We start from the raw sequence: 14,618 nt of genomic DNA on the forward strand, positions 1-14,618 counted from the left end.
GACCTCCAGTTGAATCAGCAGCCTTTGCTGAAAATGCTATCTTTTTTCCATTGGATGGTTTTGGCTCCTTTGTCAAAAATCAAGTGACCATAGGTGTGTGGGTTCATTTCTGGGTCTTCAATTCTGTTCCATTGGTCTATCTGTCTGTCTCTGTACCAATACCATGCAGTTTTTATCACTATTGCTCTGTAATACTGCTTGAGTTCAGGGATAGTGAGAATCAACTATTTCTAAAGGACTAAGTCTAGCTTCCCATCAGCTGAAACACACAGTGGCTTTGAGAGAAGACTCTAGAAGAAACTAGAAGAAGCCCATCAGTTCTTTCTTTCAGTTTCTATCAGGATAAGCCAGAACAGGGGCAAAGGTCTAGGGAAGAAACTGTGACCCAGTGTGATGGAAGGATGGGTGTCTGCAAATTTTTGCAAACGTGTGAAACAGGAGTGTAACTAGTCTATGTTCTGTTTGCAAAGACATCTTTGGTAAGTGTGATGTGTGGGGGTTTGTATAAATGCATTAGTAAAACTAAGTTGTCTGAAGTTGTCAATATCCTGGTTCTTTCACCTAGAAATACATTAGATTAAGTAATGAGTTTCCTACAAGAGGCCCATCTCTGGGGCCACCAAGACCTATTCAGTTAGAGCTTCTGAGGCTCAGGTACAGGAATAGCAGGCCAGAGAGTGAAGATAAATTGTCTAGAATGCAGATTCACATATCTTTAGATAGTTTGTCTCTCTTTTTGCTTTATTGTTTGAGAAGTGGCCGTTCTGTATTCTCAGCTTGAGCTTGTTCTATTGTGTGAAATTCTTGGGGATCCAATGCTATGGTTTGCTATATTTACAGGCTGACACTTAGTAAATTTTCACACTGCTAATTGCTAGAATGGAAACAATTCAAAATGTGAAAGCAACCTGTTCTAGGTTTAAAATAAACTGTAAATGCTTCTATTGCCTTATTAGCAAAAATTGCATGGTTACTGTGCTTTGTCTCCATGTCTAATTTCAGATGCAAGAATGACAAAATTGGATTTTTGAATGAAATTTTTTGATAAGACAATAATCCTTGAAGAGTTAAACGGTATTGATAATTGTTCAGAATTTAATAGAGATGAATGTCACTGTCCTTTTTCCAATGTCCAGTTCAGTAATCAATAGAAAATCCAAAAGAAATGAACATTAACTGAGAAAAAATTTATTTTTAAACTCATTGTCAATACTTGGCTTGAAAAAATATAGGCTTTCTATTTGCAAGTCAGTTTATAAGACACAGCCTATATGAGATCATTAGAGGGGAAACAGTTAAACATGTTCACAATGAATAGCTTTAGTAAGTCTTTATGCCAATGCTAATAATAGTACTAACATCATGCAGATAGCCTCTGATTTGAATTGCAGGGTTGCCACCCATATAGATTTGGGTACTCAGACTTTACCAAGCTTCTGTGTGGCCGAAGAGGCTGGCATTGGAGGCTGCTGTGTGCTGATAGGCTGTCTTTCATTGTGATGATGCACAGAGTTTCTAGTGGTTGGGTTCTGAGTGGTAGATACACACAAAGGTTTACTCAGAAGGAATGAATAGAATTCGTAGCAGTTAGCTGAAGAGTGGGTGTGTGGTGAGCTGATGCAGAAAGCACACCGGGATGTGGGGGCCAGAAATGGGGTAGTGGTGCTCCGAAGATCTCATTTTTAAGCTGCTGCAGGAGGGAGGCACATCACATAACCTGTCTTAGAGTACCTTACATGAGATTATGTTTTGATGTTAATACAGAAATAAGAAAATAGCTATAATACTCCGTTTCTTTATGTGTTGATTGTTGTACACTTATGGGGAAAACATTCAAAACTGACATAAAAGATTTTACTGTCCAGTTGACTGATCAATAACTAACGTCTTATTGCATTTCCTGGTACCTAAGACAACGAATATACTTCAAATATGACACCTCTTTGAACGCAAAAGACCTGTCCCTAAACAGAGCACATGCTACCAACTAATATTACATACAACTGAGAGTCAGACACTAGCATTCTTTTAACCGAAAACAACTGCTCATTTAAAAGAGAACATTATAAGGTTCTTAAATTCAATCCTCAAGACCTGCATGATGGAAGAAGACTAATGAGTCTTACAAGTTGCTCTGACCTCCACATACATACCATGGCCCATGCACCTATGACGTCACATGTGCATGCCTGCATATATACATGCACACACATGTACACCCATACATGTGCACACATGCACACACACACACACACAAATGTAAACTTTAAAGTAATCTTTAATATACTAACTTTTTATGTTTCCTTCTTAGTACATCATTTCTCATCATATCACAGTAAAACTGTTACATATTTTCCAGATAAGACATCTTCTTCTCTCTCTCTCTCTTTCTCTCTCTCTCCCCCTCCGTCCCCCCTCTCTTTTTCTTCTGTGTATAATTATAACTATAGTTTGCTTATACAAGATGATATATTCACTAAACAAAAGAGTTTTAAGAAAATATTTTTTCTTTGTTTTCTTGTTTGTTTGGTTTTTGTGTTTGTGTGTACACTAAGATCAACCTATCAGACACAGATTTGAGATAATAGCAAGACAGGGGAAAATACTTTTCTTAGGAATAAAACTACATAGTTAAATAGCATTTCTGTTTTCTTTGTGCCTCACATCTGAAAGCTTATTTCAGCTATGACAATAGGACTTCAGGCTACACTGCAAGAGCAAAATAAACTAAACACATTTATAGTTTCCTGCCTTGTGAAATCAGTATTTAAAGATATGAAACTGAACAGTAATGACCTCAGAACTAAATCTCCCCAATTTGTGCTGAAAGTATCATTAATTGACTACACTACTTGGAAATAGATCAACAAGTCCTAAATATATCAACAAAATTCAATAATCATGTTCTATTAACACTTCTACCTTTGGCGTACTTCTGCATTTTTCTTCTAAGGTTTCTCTTATATATTTTATTACAAAAATCTCCTATGATTTTATATTTAGTCATTTTTGGAAACTATATACCACTACTTTCTAAGCATGCCTGTACGCCTAAATCAAAGGATTTCTTCACTTCCTCTCAAATTGCTCTTAAAGGGCCTGGAGCTTCCTTCTCTCCAGAGGAGTAGGAACCTGGTCTGAAGTCCCTAAGTCTCCAGATCAGGACACCTTCCCTTGGAGCCAGTTGGAGCCTTGAGTACACTCTATCCATTAATTTTCCAAGTCACTTAGCAGAAGCCTTTACAGCTTTTGAACTAAAAAAAAAAAAGCCTTGTTCTTGTTTCTATAGGTTTCTATCAATTTTGATGGGCCAAATGACAGCTGTGAGATTGTCTGAGGTGTGCATATTTGAAAACCCAAGGATACTCATTCAGATCTCCAAAGGAGCTTTGAAATGACAAATACTAGGAAACTCAAATATGTAAAAAACAGAATTGTGCCCTAAAGGGATGAAAATGGACACATCTAATGTGTACATTACAATAGCACATACATAGTATTCATACATATATGTACTATATTTAAAGCTGTGTATACTTATCTTCATATCACAGGTACTTTTTCTTAAATCAGAAAACATTATGTGAGACTACTTTTGACATAACGATGACAATTGCTTAAAAAAAAGAAAATTTAATTCAAGAATCAATGGTCAGTGACTATGGTTTTCATTAAGTTAGTGTCTTCATTGAATGCTTGACCCATTTTTAAAACAGCATATTGTATTCTTTGTCTCCAGGGTGAACAAGATTAAGGAATACATCTCCATTTTTAATTTTTTAATTATTTTTACTATGTGTAGCTGTGTTTGAGGGGAAGAGTTGTGGGAGCAGTTTGTGCATGTGAGTGCAGGTGCCCTCAGAGTCTAGCTGTGTCCTTCTGGAGAGATTGCTCTAGGCACTCGTGAGCCTGCTATTGTGGACCAGCAACTGAACTCAGGTTCTCTTCAAAAAAAGTGCATGCTCCCAGTGGAAGGGGAAGCCCTGGGTCCTGCTAAGACTGAACTCCCAGTGAACTAGACTGTTGGGGGGAGGGCGGCAATGGGGGGAGGGTTGGGAGGGGAACACCCATAAGGAAGGGGAGGGGGAGGGGGATGTTTGCCCGGAAACCAAGGAATTATTATTAAGTATTAAATAAATTTAAAAAAAATGAAAAAAAGTGCATGCTCTGTTTTGTTTATTTTGGGGTTTTCTCTTTGTCTACAACACAGAACAGAGTCTGGTGCATGATGTGTGGTACGTGAATGAATTATGTTGCCTACTAGTTACAAAATTATGACAACTTTTCTATGGCTAAAAGTTGAAAAGAAAGCTGGGTACAGTGCTGCAGGCCTGTTGTTCTAGCAAGGTGAAGGCTCTGAAGAGACGAACATGAGTTCAAGGTTAGCTTGAGCTATGTAGACTCTGTTTCAAAAACACAAACCAACCTAAAGTTAAAAGATGCTGTTCAACTGTGCTCAGAAAAGTGGGTCAAGAGGGAAATTGATTATTGACTTTTAGATGAAAAGAAAATGTGCTCTTTTATATTTATAAACCTGTAATTATTTAGTCAATGTTAATTAGTTTCCAAATGTCAAGTATTTGCTATTGCTTTCCTCCTGTAGTCGCCTCTGCCAACTTCTCCTTTAAAAATTATCACATCTTATTCCTTGCTCGGATTCCAAGTATAATTGCTCATATCTAGAAATAACACAGTGTCAGAGCTATATAAAAATGTGATTGTTGGATTAATTAAGACTAGAGGACCACCCGCTTGAGGTTTAAATGTCTCTTTGTTTTCCTCCCTAGAAGAATAAGAGATGAGACATGTAAGTATTGGCAATAAAAAAGTTATACTTGTTCAATCAAGGCAAAATTCAAAATAACTTTGAATCCAATGTCATTTTAAGGATGACTTGTCAAAGTAAGTTCTTTGTCTTTGGAATTAAAATATGGTCATCTAACATTTAACTGGAAGTTATATACATTGTTGATATGCAAAATTTCTGTCACCTCCCAAACTTTCTATGAACAATAAACTCTTTAGATGGGGGACACTGGGCAGGGGTGTAACCACTGAGCAACCACTCTCTGCCAAAAACTCAAGTCCTGTGTCAAGCAAGAAATGGTGGATATAAGGCAGGAAGACAATACACACAGAGATCTAAATCCATGGAAAGCAAACCAGGAAGATCAGGAAGAGTTGGTCAACAGACCTTAGCCTGGGAAGGACACAGAGCCTCTACCATTCACGGGAGAGGATTGGCGCCAACTCCATTTGACTCTTGGGTAGCAGGCACTTTACTGAAAGCTTGAATCATATGGATCTGCAGAGGGGGCACTACTGGACTGTAGGCTTGAAAAGGGAGACCCTATGTAATGTAACTGGCAGAGAGCTTTGTAGCCTCCGACATGTCCTTGAGCATGCTGGAGATGATCAGACTGCCTTCGATGGGACAAAGACCTGACCCCGACAGGACACTCTGTGTCTCTGGATGCAGAGATGGAACAGACGCTTCTGTCTTGCTTAGGTTCTTTCCCTCTCATTAGAGGTTTTTAACCCTAATGGTCAGCATTGTTTGGTTTTAGAAGTCAACCTCTTTGCTTTCCATGAGCAAAATTATGGAGCACTCCAGGAGCAAGCCAGAGAAGATGGCCCTATGGATTCCGTTGTTTCCCACTCTTATCTAAATCAAAAGTACCAAGGGAGATCCCCAGAGGATGCCGGACAAAGATGTGTAGTTTACTCATTCCTGACGATTTGACTAGACTTTTAACCCTCGACCAAGCTAAAGCATCGCTCATTAAACTAAATATTTGGATAGTGTTTTCAGAGGTATGTGGGTTTTGACAAGTCTCTCTACTCCTATGAAATTGCTTTTACTAAATTGAGGCTCGCCTAGACGTCCTTCACTTGCTTGCTTGGGTAAGATATATTGAAGTTGTCCTGGCCAGCTCTTCATACGCCCTCTGGGAGTGTTCTCAGACCTTCGGCACAAGGAAGAGGTTCACTCTCTTAAGAAAATGACACATTCTTATTTTATTAACCATCTAAGTCTTCTGAATACCTACTCATGTAAATAAATTTAATTGATGTGATCTTTTGAGAGAAATTTAAAATAACAGCATTGAAAAATAACCTATCACAATGAATTTTTTTCTAGTTATGAACACACTTTTGCTTTGTTTATAGAGAGATGAACCAAACTCTGGCCTCTGTGTGATTGTGTCCTCAAAAGGCATGAAGTTCATGGCATTTAAGACTTTTAGCATTCAAAGTATGAAATGTCACTTCAAAATTTCAACCACACTGAGTTTATTACTAAGCCTGCCCTCGTGAACATACTCAGGCATTTAGTTTCAGAAAAATCTTCCCCACAATAAACAACTCTCAACTATAAAAAGCATAGCAAATTATACATGTTTAATCTTAATTTTAAATCTTATTTTCAAGTATCCGACACAGAAATGTACTTTGCCAGCAATGTGTGGATAGGAAGCAAGTTAGTTCTAAAACAAGTTCGAGAGAAAGATGAGTTAGCACAATAAAGGTACTTCTGAAAATAGCTCGCAGGGCTGGCGAGGTGTGTGGGCAGGAAAGGGTGTGCTTCCACTGGGTACCTGACTACCAGAGTTCTATTCCCAGAATCCACAGCAAGGTGGAAGGAGGGAACCAACTCCACAGAGTTACCCTCTGACCTCCACATAGGCACTGTGGCATGTACTCCATGTTAACACACCACAAATGGAGGTAAATTTTGTAAAATTTTAAATGCAATGAAATTGTTTTAAAAACTTGTTAGGTGGCTGGAAGGATGGCTCAATGGGTTTGGTTCCCAGCACCCACAAGTCAGCTCACAACTGTCTGTAACTCCAGTTCCAGGGGATCTAATGTCCTCAACATTACATTTACATGGTGTACATGGTGCACATATGTACACACAAAGAAAGCACCCATACATATAAATAAAATAAAAATCTTTCCCGCTTAAAATTACCAAAACTTCTCCATAAATATGATTATTCAAAAGTTAGCTTAAAATTTATTTTGTAAGATCAGATTGTAAGATTGTTTAGGTGGCAAAATCAAGCAATGATATCAACAAAAACCCAAAGATAATACTTTTTATGGATATTTATGCAAGAAGTCTTAAGAAAGTCATACCAAATTAATTCAATAGCACATTAAAAGAACTATATGTCACGATGAAGTGAGATTTATTCTTGAATGAGAAGAAGGCTCAATTTCCAGCCCTGGTACGATGTCAGTCACATCAGCAAAATAAAGGGGAAAATTATTATATGAATTTCTGAGCTGATTGTTTTAAAGCACCTGACAAGTTACAAGATCTCCTCAGGATGAAAACAGCAGACTAGAAACAGACAGGTCGGTCTACAGCTTAATCAGATGTTCTTTTTGCCCAGAAAAGTAACCTGTGGGTTTTAATTTTTATTTTAGGTGTATGGGTGTTTGGTCTGCATACATGTCTGAATGTATACCATGTGGATTCCCAGTGTCCATGAAGGGTAGAAGAGGGCATTGGAACTCCTAGAACTGGAGTTACAGATGGTTGTGAGCCACTATGTGAGTGCTGGGTCTTCTGGAAGAACAGTGAGTCCTCTTAACCACCACCCACCACTCTATCCCCTGACATGCAATGTTCCCTACCTATATTGAGAAGCCATGTTCATTTAAAATCCCTATGATAAGGTCCTACCTTCCAGGATTCTCTTGAACTGTCTGAACCATATGTCACAGTGGTCCTCACTGAAGTTAATGAGATCCAGCGTGGAGTCCTTTAATTTGTTTTGCTGCTCCTTCAAGCAGATGAAAAGTGTGATGCCCAGCAGTGTGCCACTGCCCGGGTACTTGACAGAGCAGCGTCGCTTCAGCTTCACTGAGAATATGTCTTCCAGGTCTAGGGACTCTTCTTTGCCCAGCGGATCACACCTGGCACCACCTAAAAAAAAAATTAAACTCTTAGTCAAAACCACTGTTTCTCCATTTTGAGTGTATGAAGAATACCTGACAACCACAGAGCTATTTAAACTTGAGATTTCATGGTTTTGCCTTTTTCCTCCGTCCCTGGGTGAACTGGGAATGAGAGAAAAGAATTAGATCAATTTTCCCAAGGATAAATAAAAACTGAAGTGCATGGCCCAGGGTCCCTGTTGTACAACACTTATGACTTTTGGAATCTTAGAAACACCTGATGTATAAACAAATTTACAAATTAGAGGACAAAGCAGTATTTTAATAACCAATTAGCACTATGCAAGAGACTTCTAGTGCTGAAAAGTAGAAAACACTGATTTTGCTCAAGGACACAAGTCTATGATGGCTTATCAAAGTAAAGGATACACACATTACTACTAAGTCACACACATCATATGGTATGAGAGCAGAAAGGAAGTATTGAGGGGGAAGCAGGGGACAGCAGTTAGAAGAGGGTCTCATTAGCAAGTGACTGAAGGCTGCTGTGGGTCTATGGTACAAGGCTTCAAAGCAAGTCTCAGAGGGATCACACTACACCCAAGGAATTAAAAGTGTGCAGGGACATTCATGGGGACATTGGTGGCTTCAGATTCAGTCCTCTCCCATGGTTAAATTCCATGGGTTTGTTTATGAGCATCAAGACAGTCCATGTAAGCCAACCATAGCACTGCAGTCAGCACCTAAACCAATCCAGAGAGTGAAGCTGTCTGACTTATTTTACAAGACGCACACGCGCGCGCGCGCGCACACACACACACACACACACACACACACGCATGCACACATTGCTATAGACATCTTTCAAATAACCTCCCTCACTCAGGAGGACTTTTCTCTAGTATAGACTTCTCAAACTATTAGCCGCATAGTGGATTTTCTCATGTAAAAAAAAAGATCAAAGGATCCCAAATAACTTTCATATCTGTGCCTATATGTATCTATATTTTAGGTCTAGGAAATTAAAACTAAGACCTTTTGAAAACATGCAGGTACAAAGCATGTATATGCGTGTGTGTATATGGTATATATACTATAGACAGGATGTCACACACAGTCCATGACCCTCAGAACTCTGTGTTCTTGTCAGGGAATGAGAGAAAAACTGCCAGGAAACTTGGTAATTTCATAAAAGTGCTTATCTCAGTTATATTTCCTGAAAAGAAATTTCTGGACCACACTTAGAAGATGATGTTGCCATGTGCTTGACAATGTCTGTTTTGGTTATGTCAGCATACTGTTTACATACTTAGTCTTTCAATCAAGTAAATGTAGTACATTTTGATACTAAAAACTATCCCAGCTTACTCATCCCTGCAGCCATATCCCTTTGCTCTATGTAACCACCTACAGATATCTTTGAGAGTAGCCTTTGCTTCTCAGAGCTGAATAATATTTATAGACTCCAAGGAGTCCCAGGGAAGAAACATGAGAAACTTAAACCCTGGCCGGTGCTGCCCAGACTTGCCTAGAGCCATCTGATGAAGGCAATTTCTAAATTGAGGTTCCTTTTCCCAGGTGACTCTTGTTTGTGTCTACTTGATAAACACTATCCAGCACAGCAAAGGGAACCAAACTCAGCCCCAGTGAGGAGTCATGTTTGTACACGCTGAGCTTATTAGCTGCTATGTACACCTGTCAGGCAGGCAGGCAGGCATGTGAGTATCTTCCCTGGAATGTGCAAGAGTCAGATATTGTACATAGAGGATGAAAACCGGCTCATCAAAGTTCAGGGAAATCCTTATCTAGCGGAGTGTGACAGACTGAGGTCAACTGTCTGCAAAACTACAGTTATATTCCACATGGAGGTGCTTCTGGAGAGATGCATTTACAGCTATATTATAATACCCAGGGGAAGAGCTTGTTTTGGTCTATTTATCAGTAGTTTTGCAAAAGCCTACTAATCAAGCAATTAGAGAAACCTCTTTATTTTCCATTTGTATTTCTTAAGATTTATTATTTCAGGGCTGAGGGGTGGGGCACTTAGTGGATAAAGAGCTTGGTGTACAAGCAGAAGGGTCTGAGTTCAGTTACCTAGCAGATACATAAAAGTCAGATGTGTATAGCATGGGGCTCTAACCATTTGGGAGGAACCAAATGGAGACAGGTGGATTTCAGCTCCTGGCTAACTGGTTAGTCTAGTCAAATTTGTGAGCTGCTGGTTCAGTGAGGGAATCTGTCTCGAAAAGCTGGAGAGCGACAGAGAAGACATCTAGTGTCACCATCTCTCCTCCACAAGCATGTGTACTCATGACAATGCATATATACATTCAACACACACAGGCACACAGTACACACAGACACAATACACAGATAAGCAATACACAGACACAGAGAGGATGGTTCACTTGCGTATTCTTTTCCTCCTTTCTTCTCACTTGCTCATCTTTCATTCCTTTGTAGGTGTATCGCAAATAAACTTGGCTGGCATTGACCCTTATTGTATAGGATGCAAATAGTGTCTAGGCCAATCTGCTGATGTTGGTTATAACCTATGTCAATTAAGCATTTAGTTTTGTAGAGTGAGACATGTCATAAATATGCAGAGGGAAAAAGAATAGAAGAAAAGGAAGAGGGGAAAGAATGAAATAGACACTAAGAAAAAATTGTATACTCCATGATTTTTATTTGAAATCTCATTCCACATAGTTTGAATTCTTCAATATGTATGTGTTTTACTTAAGTAACTCAAGAATTACTAGATAAATCTAACATAAATCTCTTATAAGTCACAAATTTATAGATATTAGCCAGAAGACAATGCCACATTTGGTAATGACAAACAGAGAAGTCTTTACAGGAAGAAGAATGCCTATCAAGGGGTTGGGGATTTAGCTCAGTGGTAAAGCGCTTGCCTAGGAAGCGCAAGGCCCTGGGTTCGGTCCCCAGCTCAGAAAAAAAGAACCAAAAAAAAAAAAAAAAAAAGGAATGCCTATCACCACCCTCGCTGCTCCTGATTATCTCCCCATCCTGGCTAACTGCTAGGAGACAAAAGGCAAGCTGCAGGGAGAAGTAGGACTCCAACTCTAATTACAGGCTAGGGCATGACGTATTTATAAGATTCAAGTGGATCAAACTAATCATTAGACCTAATGAAAATTGCAGGTTAATATGTCTACATCCGTGAAGATATAATCGGGAGACAGAACTTCCATATCAATTAGCATATGATACCTTTGAAAAAGTCAGCCACTATTGATACAGGAATTGAGTGAGTGAGTGAAGTCATTTAAAATTTACTGAAAGAGAAGTGAGTGAAAGGAGACAGACTAGATCTCAAGATTTCGTTTCTTGCAAGCCTAAAATCTCACTGTTCAAGAATATTTATGATACAGCTTCAGCCAAAACCTCAATGGAAGGTTGTTTGTTTGTTTTAATGTTTTGATGAGCAAGGACTCTGTTCAAATAATTTGCAAGTTTTCTTGGGGTAACAGGCTGTGTTAGCTAGAAAGAGATTCTAAGAACAGTGAGGACAATTGCCATCCCCACCCCCGCAGGTGAGATTTGCAGGTGGCAGTAATTTCAATATCTAGAACAGAAACAAATGGATCACAGAAATGCATGTGTGCTTGAAAATTCATTAATTTACTTATCTAAAGAAATTGAAAGTTTGTGGAAACGAGTAGAAGGTGGTTGCAAACTTATTAATCATTCAAGATAAAAGAAACCCCTAAATTACAGCAGTATTTCTAGATTAGAAATTTATATAGCCTTAAGTATGCACCAATCGTAATGAAACAATCAGATAAGCAGAGCTCAAATCACCTGACCTAAAAATCATTTAATCACCTTGAAAGTCCTAAAGATTCATAAAGAAAAGTCACAAAGAGAGCAAAGGCCAAAGAGTTATTTGTAACACTTTCATGGAAAAGAACACAGAAGACTCAAGCAGGCATTCCACAAAAGGAGGAATGCAAATCAACCTACAAACGTATGAAGAAGTTCAACCTAATTAGTAATCAAAGAAATGCAAATCCAAACAACCAGACACCACTCTTTGCCTTTTAGGTTGGCATGGGATCAAAACTAAGGGTGGGCGCCGGTATGGCTGAGGAGGAAGCAGTTAGAGTGCCGGCAAGAGCGTACAAATGGTAGCTGCTGGGGAGTCTGCTGCAAGTACGTATCAAACGTTTCCAAATGTTAATTGCGGCAGTATTCATAACAGCAAAATGATTAGAAGTGGCACTAGTGTCCTTTCAGAGGATGGTAGAATAAACCATCATTGCCTTCAGCTTTTACTGAACAAGTGTCACTGGTGTGTCCGCATCCAGATAGACATTGACAGTAAGAGTGAATGCATGTAATAAAAGCAAATGACACAGTTGTTGGGGAGTGGGGGAGAGGTTGCTGAACCCGCTTACTTACTACTTAGAAAGAACCCCAAGAGATATCCACAGAAAATGCTCAACACCAGTTACCGTTTCAGGGAGATAAGCTCGAGAACATGAAGCTCTGTTTGTCTCTTAGATCTTCATTAGCTTTCCCTTCCAGTAATCAGCAGCAATTTTAAGTGTAGAAAAGGGGAAATTGGGTGCACCATGGCTCAGTGGGGAAAGAGGCTTGGCGAGCTCTGAACAACTCCTGACCAGTTGTTCTCTAATGTCCACCCTGGCACATGAACTCTGAAGGAGGGAGAGAGGGAGGGAGTAGGGAGGAGGGAGGGAGGGGGGAGGGAAAGAGGGAGGGAGGGAGGGAGGGAAATCATAGTTTTGATGCAGGAAACTTACTCCTCAGAATTAACTCCAAAAGAATGAATAGGAAGCACAGCGGAAGTGAAAGGAGAGCTCACCCAAGCATCACCGAGATAAAATTTGGAAACCACTTGAGTGTGGGATAATAGAAGGTGTGTTTCCCGAAGCACTTTGATGTAGCACAGTGGGACTTGAGCGTTCCGTGTAGAAATGGGTCCGAAGGAAAACACGTTAGAATTCTGTGCACTTGGCTTTGAAATGTTTTTATCAGAAAGCTTCAGCCTGACTGTTTAATCGGCAGTGTGGGTTGTGCTTAGCTGCACCTTTTAGTTTTGAAGTCTGTAAGCAATAAGCAGCAGACCTGCTGGCTCTGGGCGAGGCAACGCCAGCCTTCTGGATCAGAGGTTAATGAAGGTCTCCCCAGGTCCCTGTGGAAAGCCCTAGGGCTAGCCTGAGGAAAGGCTAAAGGTTCTGGGGATTATCTGATGGGATAAACTGGAAATCTTAGGTCATTATTTCTCCTCAGTCACCACTTCAGCACACCCTTTGGACGCTCTCGGGATATACAAATATTCATTATAAACACGAGTAAAGAAAACGAACCGTGTCATAAATAGGAGTTTGGGTTCCATAAAGGTGGACTACCTGTCTGTGTGTCTCTAAGGATTATTTTAAGAATGACTTGGATTCCTTTTCTTCTACAAGCGAATCAGAAAGAGGCTTTTGAAAATAAGCAAGCTATTTTAAGTGCTGAACAAAAGGGTCAGATCTTAAATCTCTGCTTGGATTCCCTGCTCCCGAGTGGCTGGGCTGATTCTGGGACGGTATCAGTTTCTGTCACAAGGAAAGCAAATGTTCTCATAATTACACGTGAAAGCCATATTGCGGTGAAACTATTACAACCAGACTGTAGAGTAAAGAAAGAGTTCTACAGAGGAGCACCACGCCTACTGATTTCCTGGGCATGTACTTTAAATGCGGCACAGTTATTGGAAAGATTCTGAAGTAAAACATCATTTACAAATTCACGTTTGATATCAGGAGAATATCAGAAATGCTCTACGGGTACTGCCTTTCAGGCCACCAACTCCTCACAGATCCTGGAGGGCTCCGGTTGGTGGCATGTGGGTTGTTATTTGAAAGCTATTGGCTCGTTAGAATCATACTGGTCGCTGCTAGTTGCTTCAGAACACTAACTGTCCTCTCGCATTACTTACAGAGATACTGGGGCCATCTGTTCATGCAGGGGATTTAAGTATGCGTCTATTGGACAGCTTGCTATTTATTTAATTCAGCACCCACTTCCTATTGTATCTTCTTGGGGGAGGGGGAGCCAATTTAATTACAAGGAATAAAGATAACCTTTCCTGGCAGGTTACCCTGTCACCATGAGAGCAAAACAGGACCTGCTCAAAGTGGGTTACGGTGGCAAATAAGAGGAGCAAAGCCTGGGGTGCTTAAGGGTACTGAGCAAAGGTTTAACAAAAATAGGACAGCGAGCGGCACTTTTAAAAATATTACTATAAGCCCAGGGCTTGTCTGCATCAATCTTGGCACATCTGCCTGATGCGGACCATAAACAGGATTAAAGCTGGGTTTATCTGCCTGGTGCTAATTGTACTCACAGTTCCTGCACATGTCCACTTTTTAAAACACGGTCTGAGAAAACAGCCTGCTGGATAGATGGCTCCCACACAACACCCTGAACACACACACACACACACACACACACACACGGTGTATGTCAGATTGTTAGGCAAAATGATGCCTAACGAGTTTTTGGTTTTTGGTTTTCTGGTTTTTTTTTTTTTTTTTTGGCTCTTCAGAATTACTTATCTAATCCCCTAATTAAAAATACAAAATTCTGTTTGAATACACCACATACTGAGATAAATCTGTGACGCAAGGGACCAATAAATTTGAATACACTCTAATTGTAAGTAGAAAACACAACGT

The 14,618-nt window shown here is 39.8% G+C and overlaps 1 protein-coding gene across 3 annotated transcripts in view; it reads right to left on the reverse strand.

Moving 5' to 3' along the window:
* Window positions 1-14,618, reverse strand: part of Cerkl (CERK like autophagy regulator) — a 102,073-nt gene that overhangs the window by 59,075 nt on the left and 28,380 nt on the right. For all 3 annotated transcript variants that reach the window (XR_015684440.1, XM_087655141.1, XM_087655140.1), the window contains exon 2: window positions 7,697-7,939. Coding sequence is in view for 2 of the 3 variants with exons in the window: in XM_087655141.1 (XP_087511267.1) it covers window positions 7,697-7,939 (243 nt within the window). In the remaining variant the exon portion in view is untranslated. The remainder of the gene's footprint in view (window positions 1-7,696; window positions 7,940-14,618) is intronic.

This window comes from Rattus norvegicus, chromosome 3 (genome assembly GCF_021556685.1).
Source record: "Rattus norvegicus strain SHRSP/BbbUtx chromosome 3, alternate assembly SHRSP_T2T, whole genome shotgun sequence".
Lineage (NCBI taxonomy): Eukaryota > Metazoa > Chordata > Mammalia > Rodentia > Muridae > Rattus > Rattus norvegicus.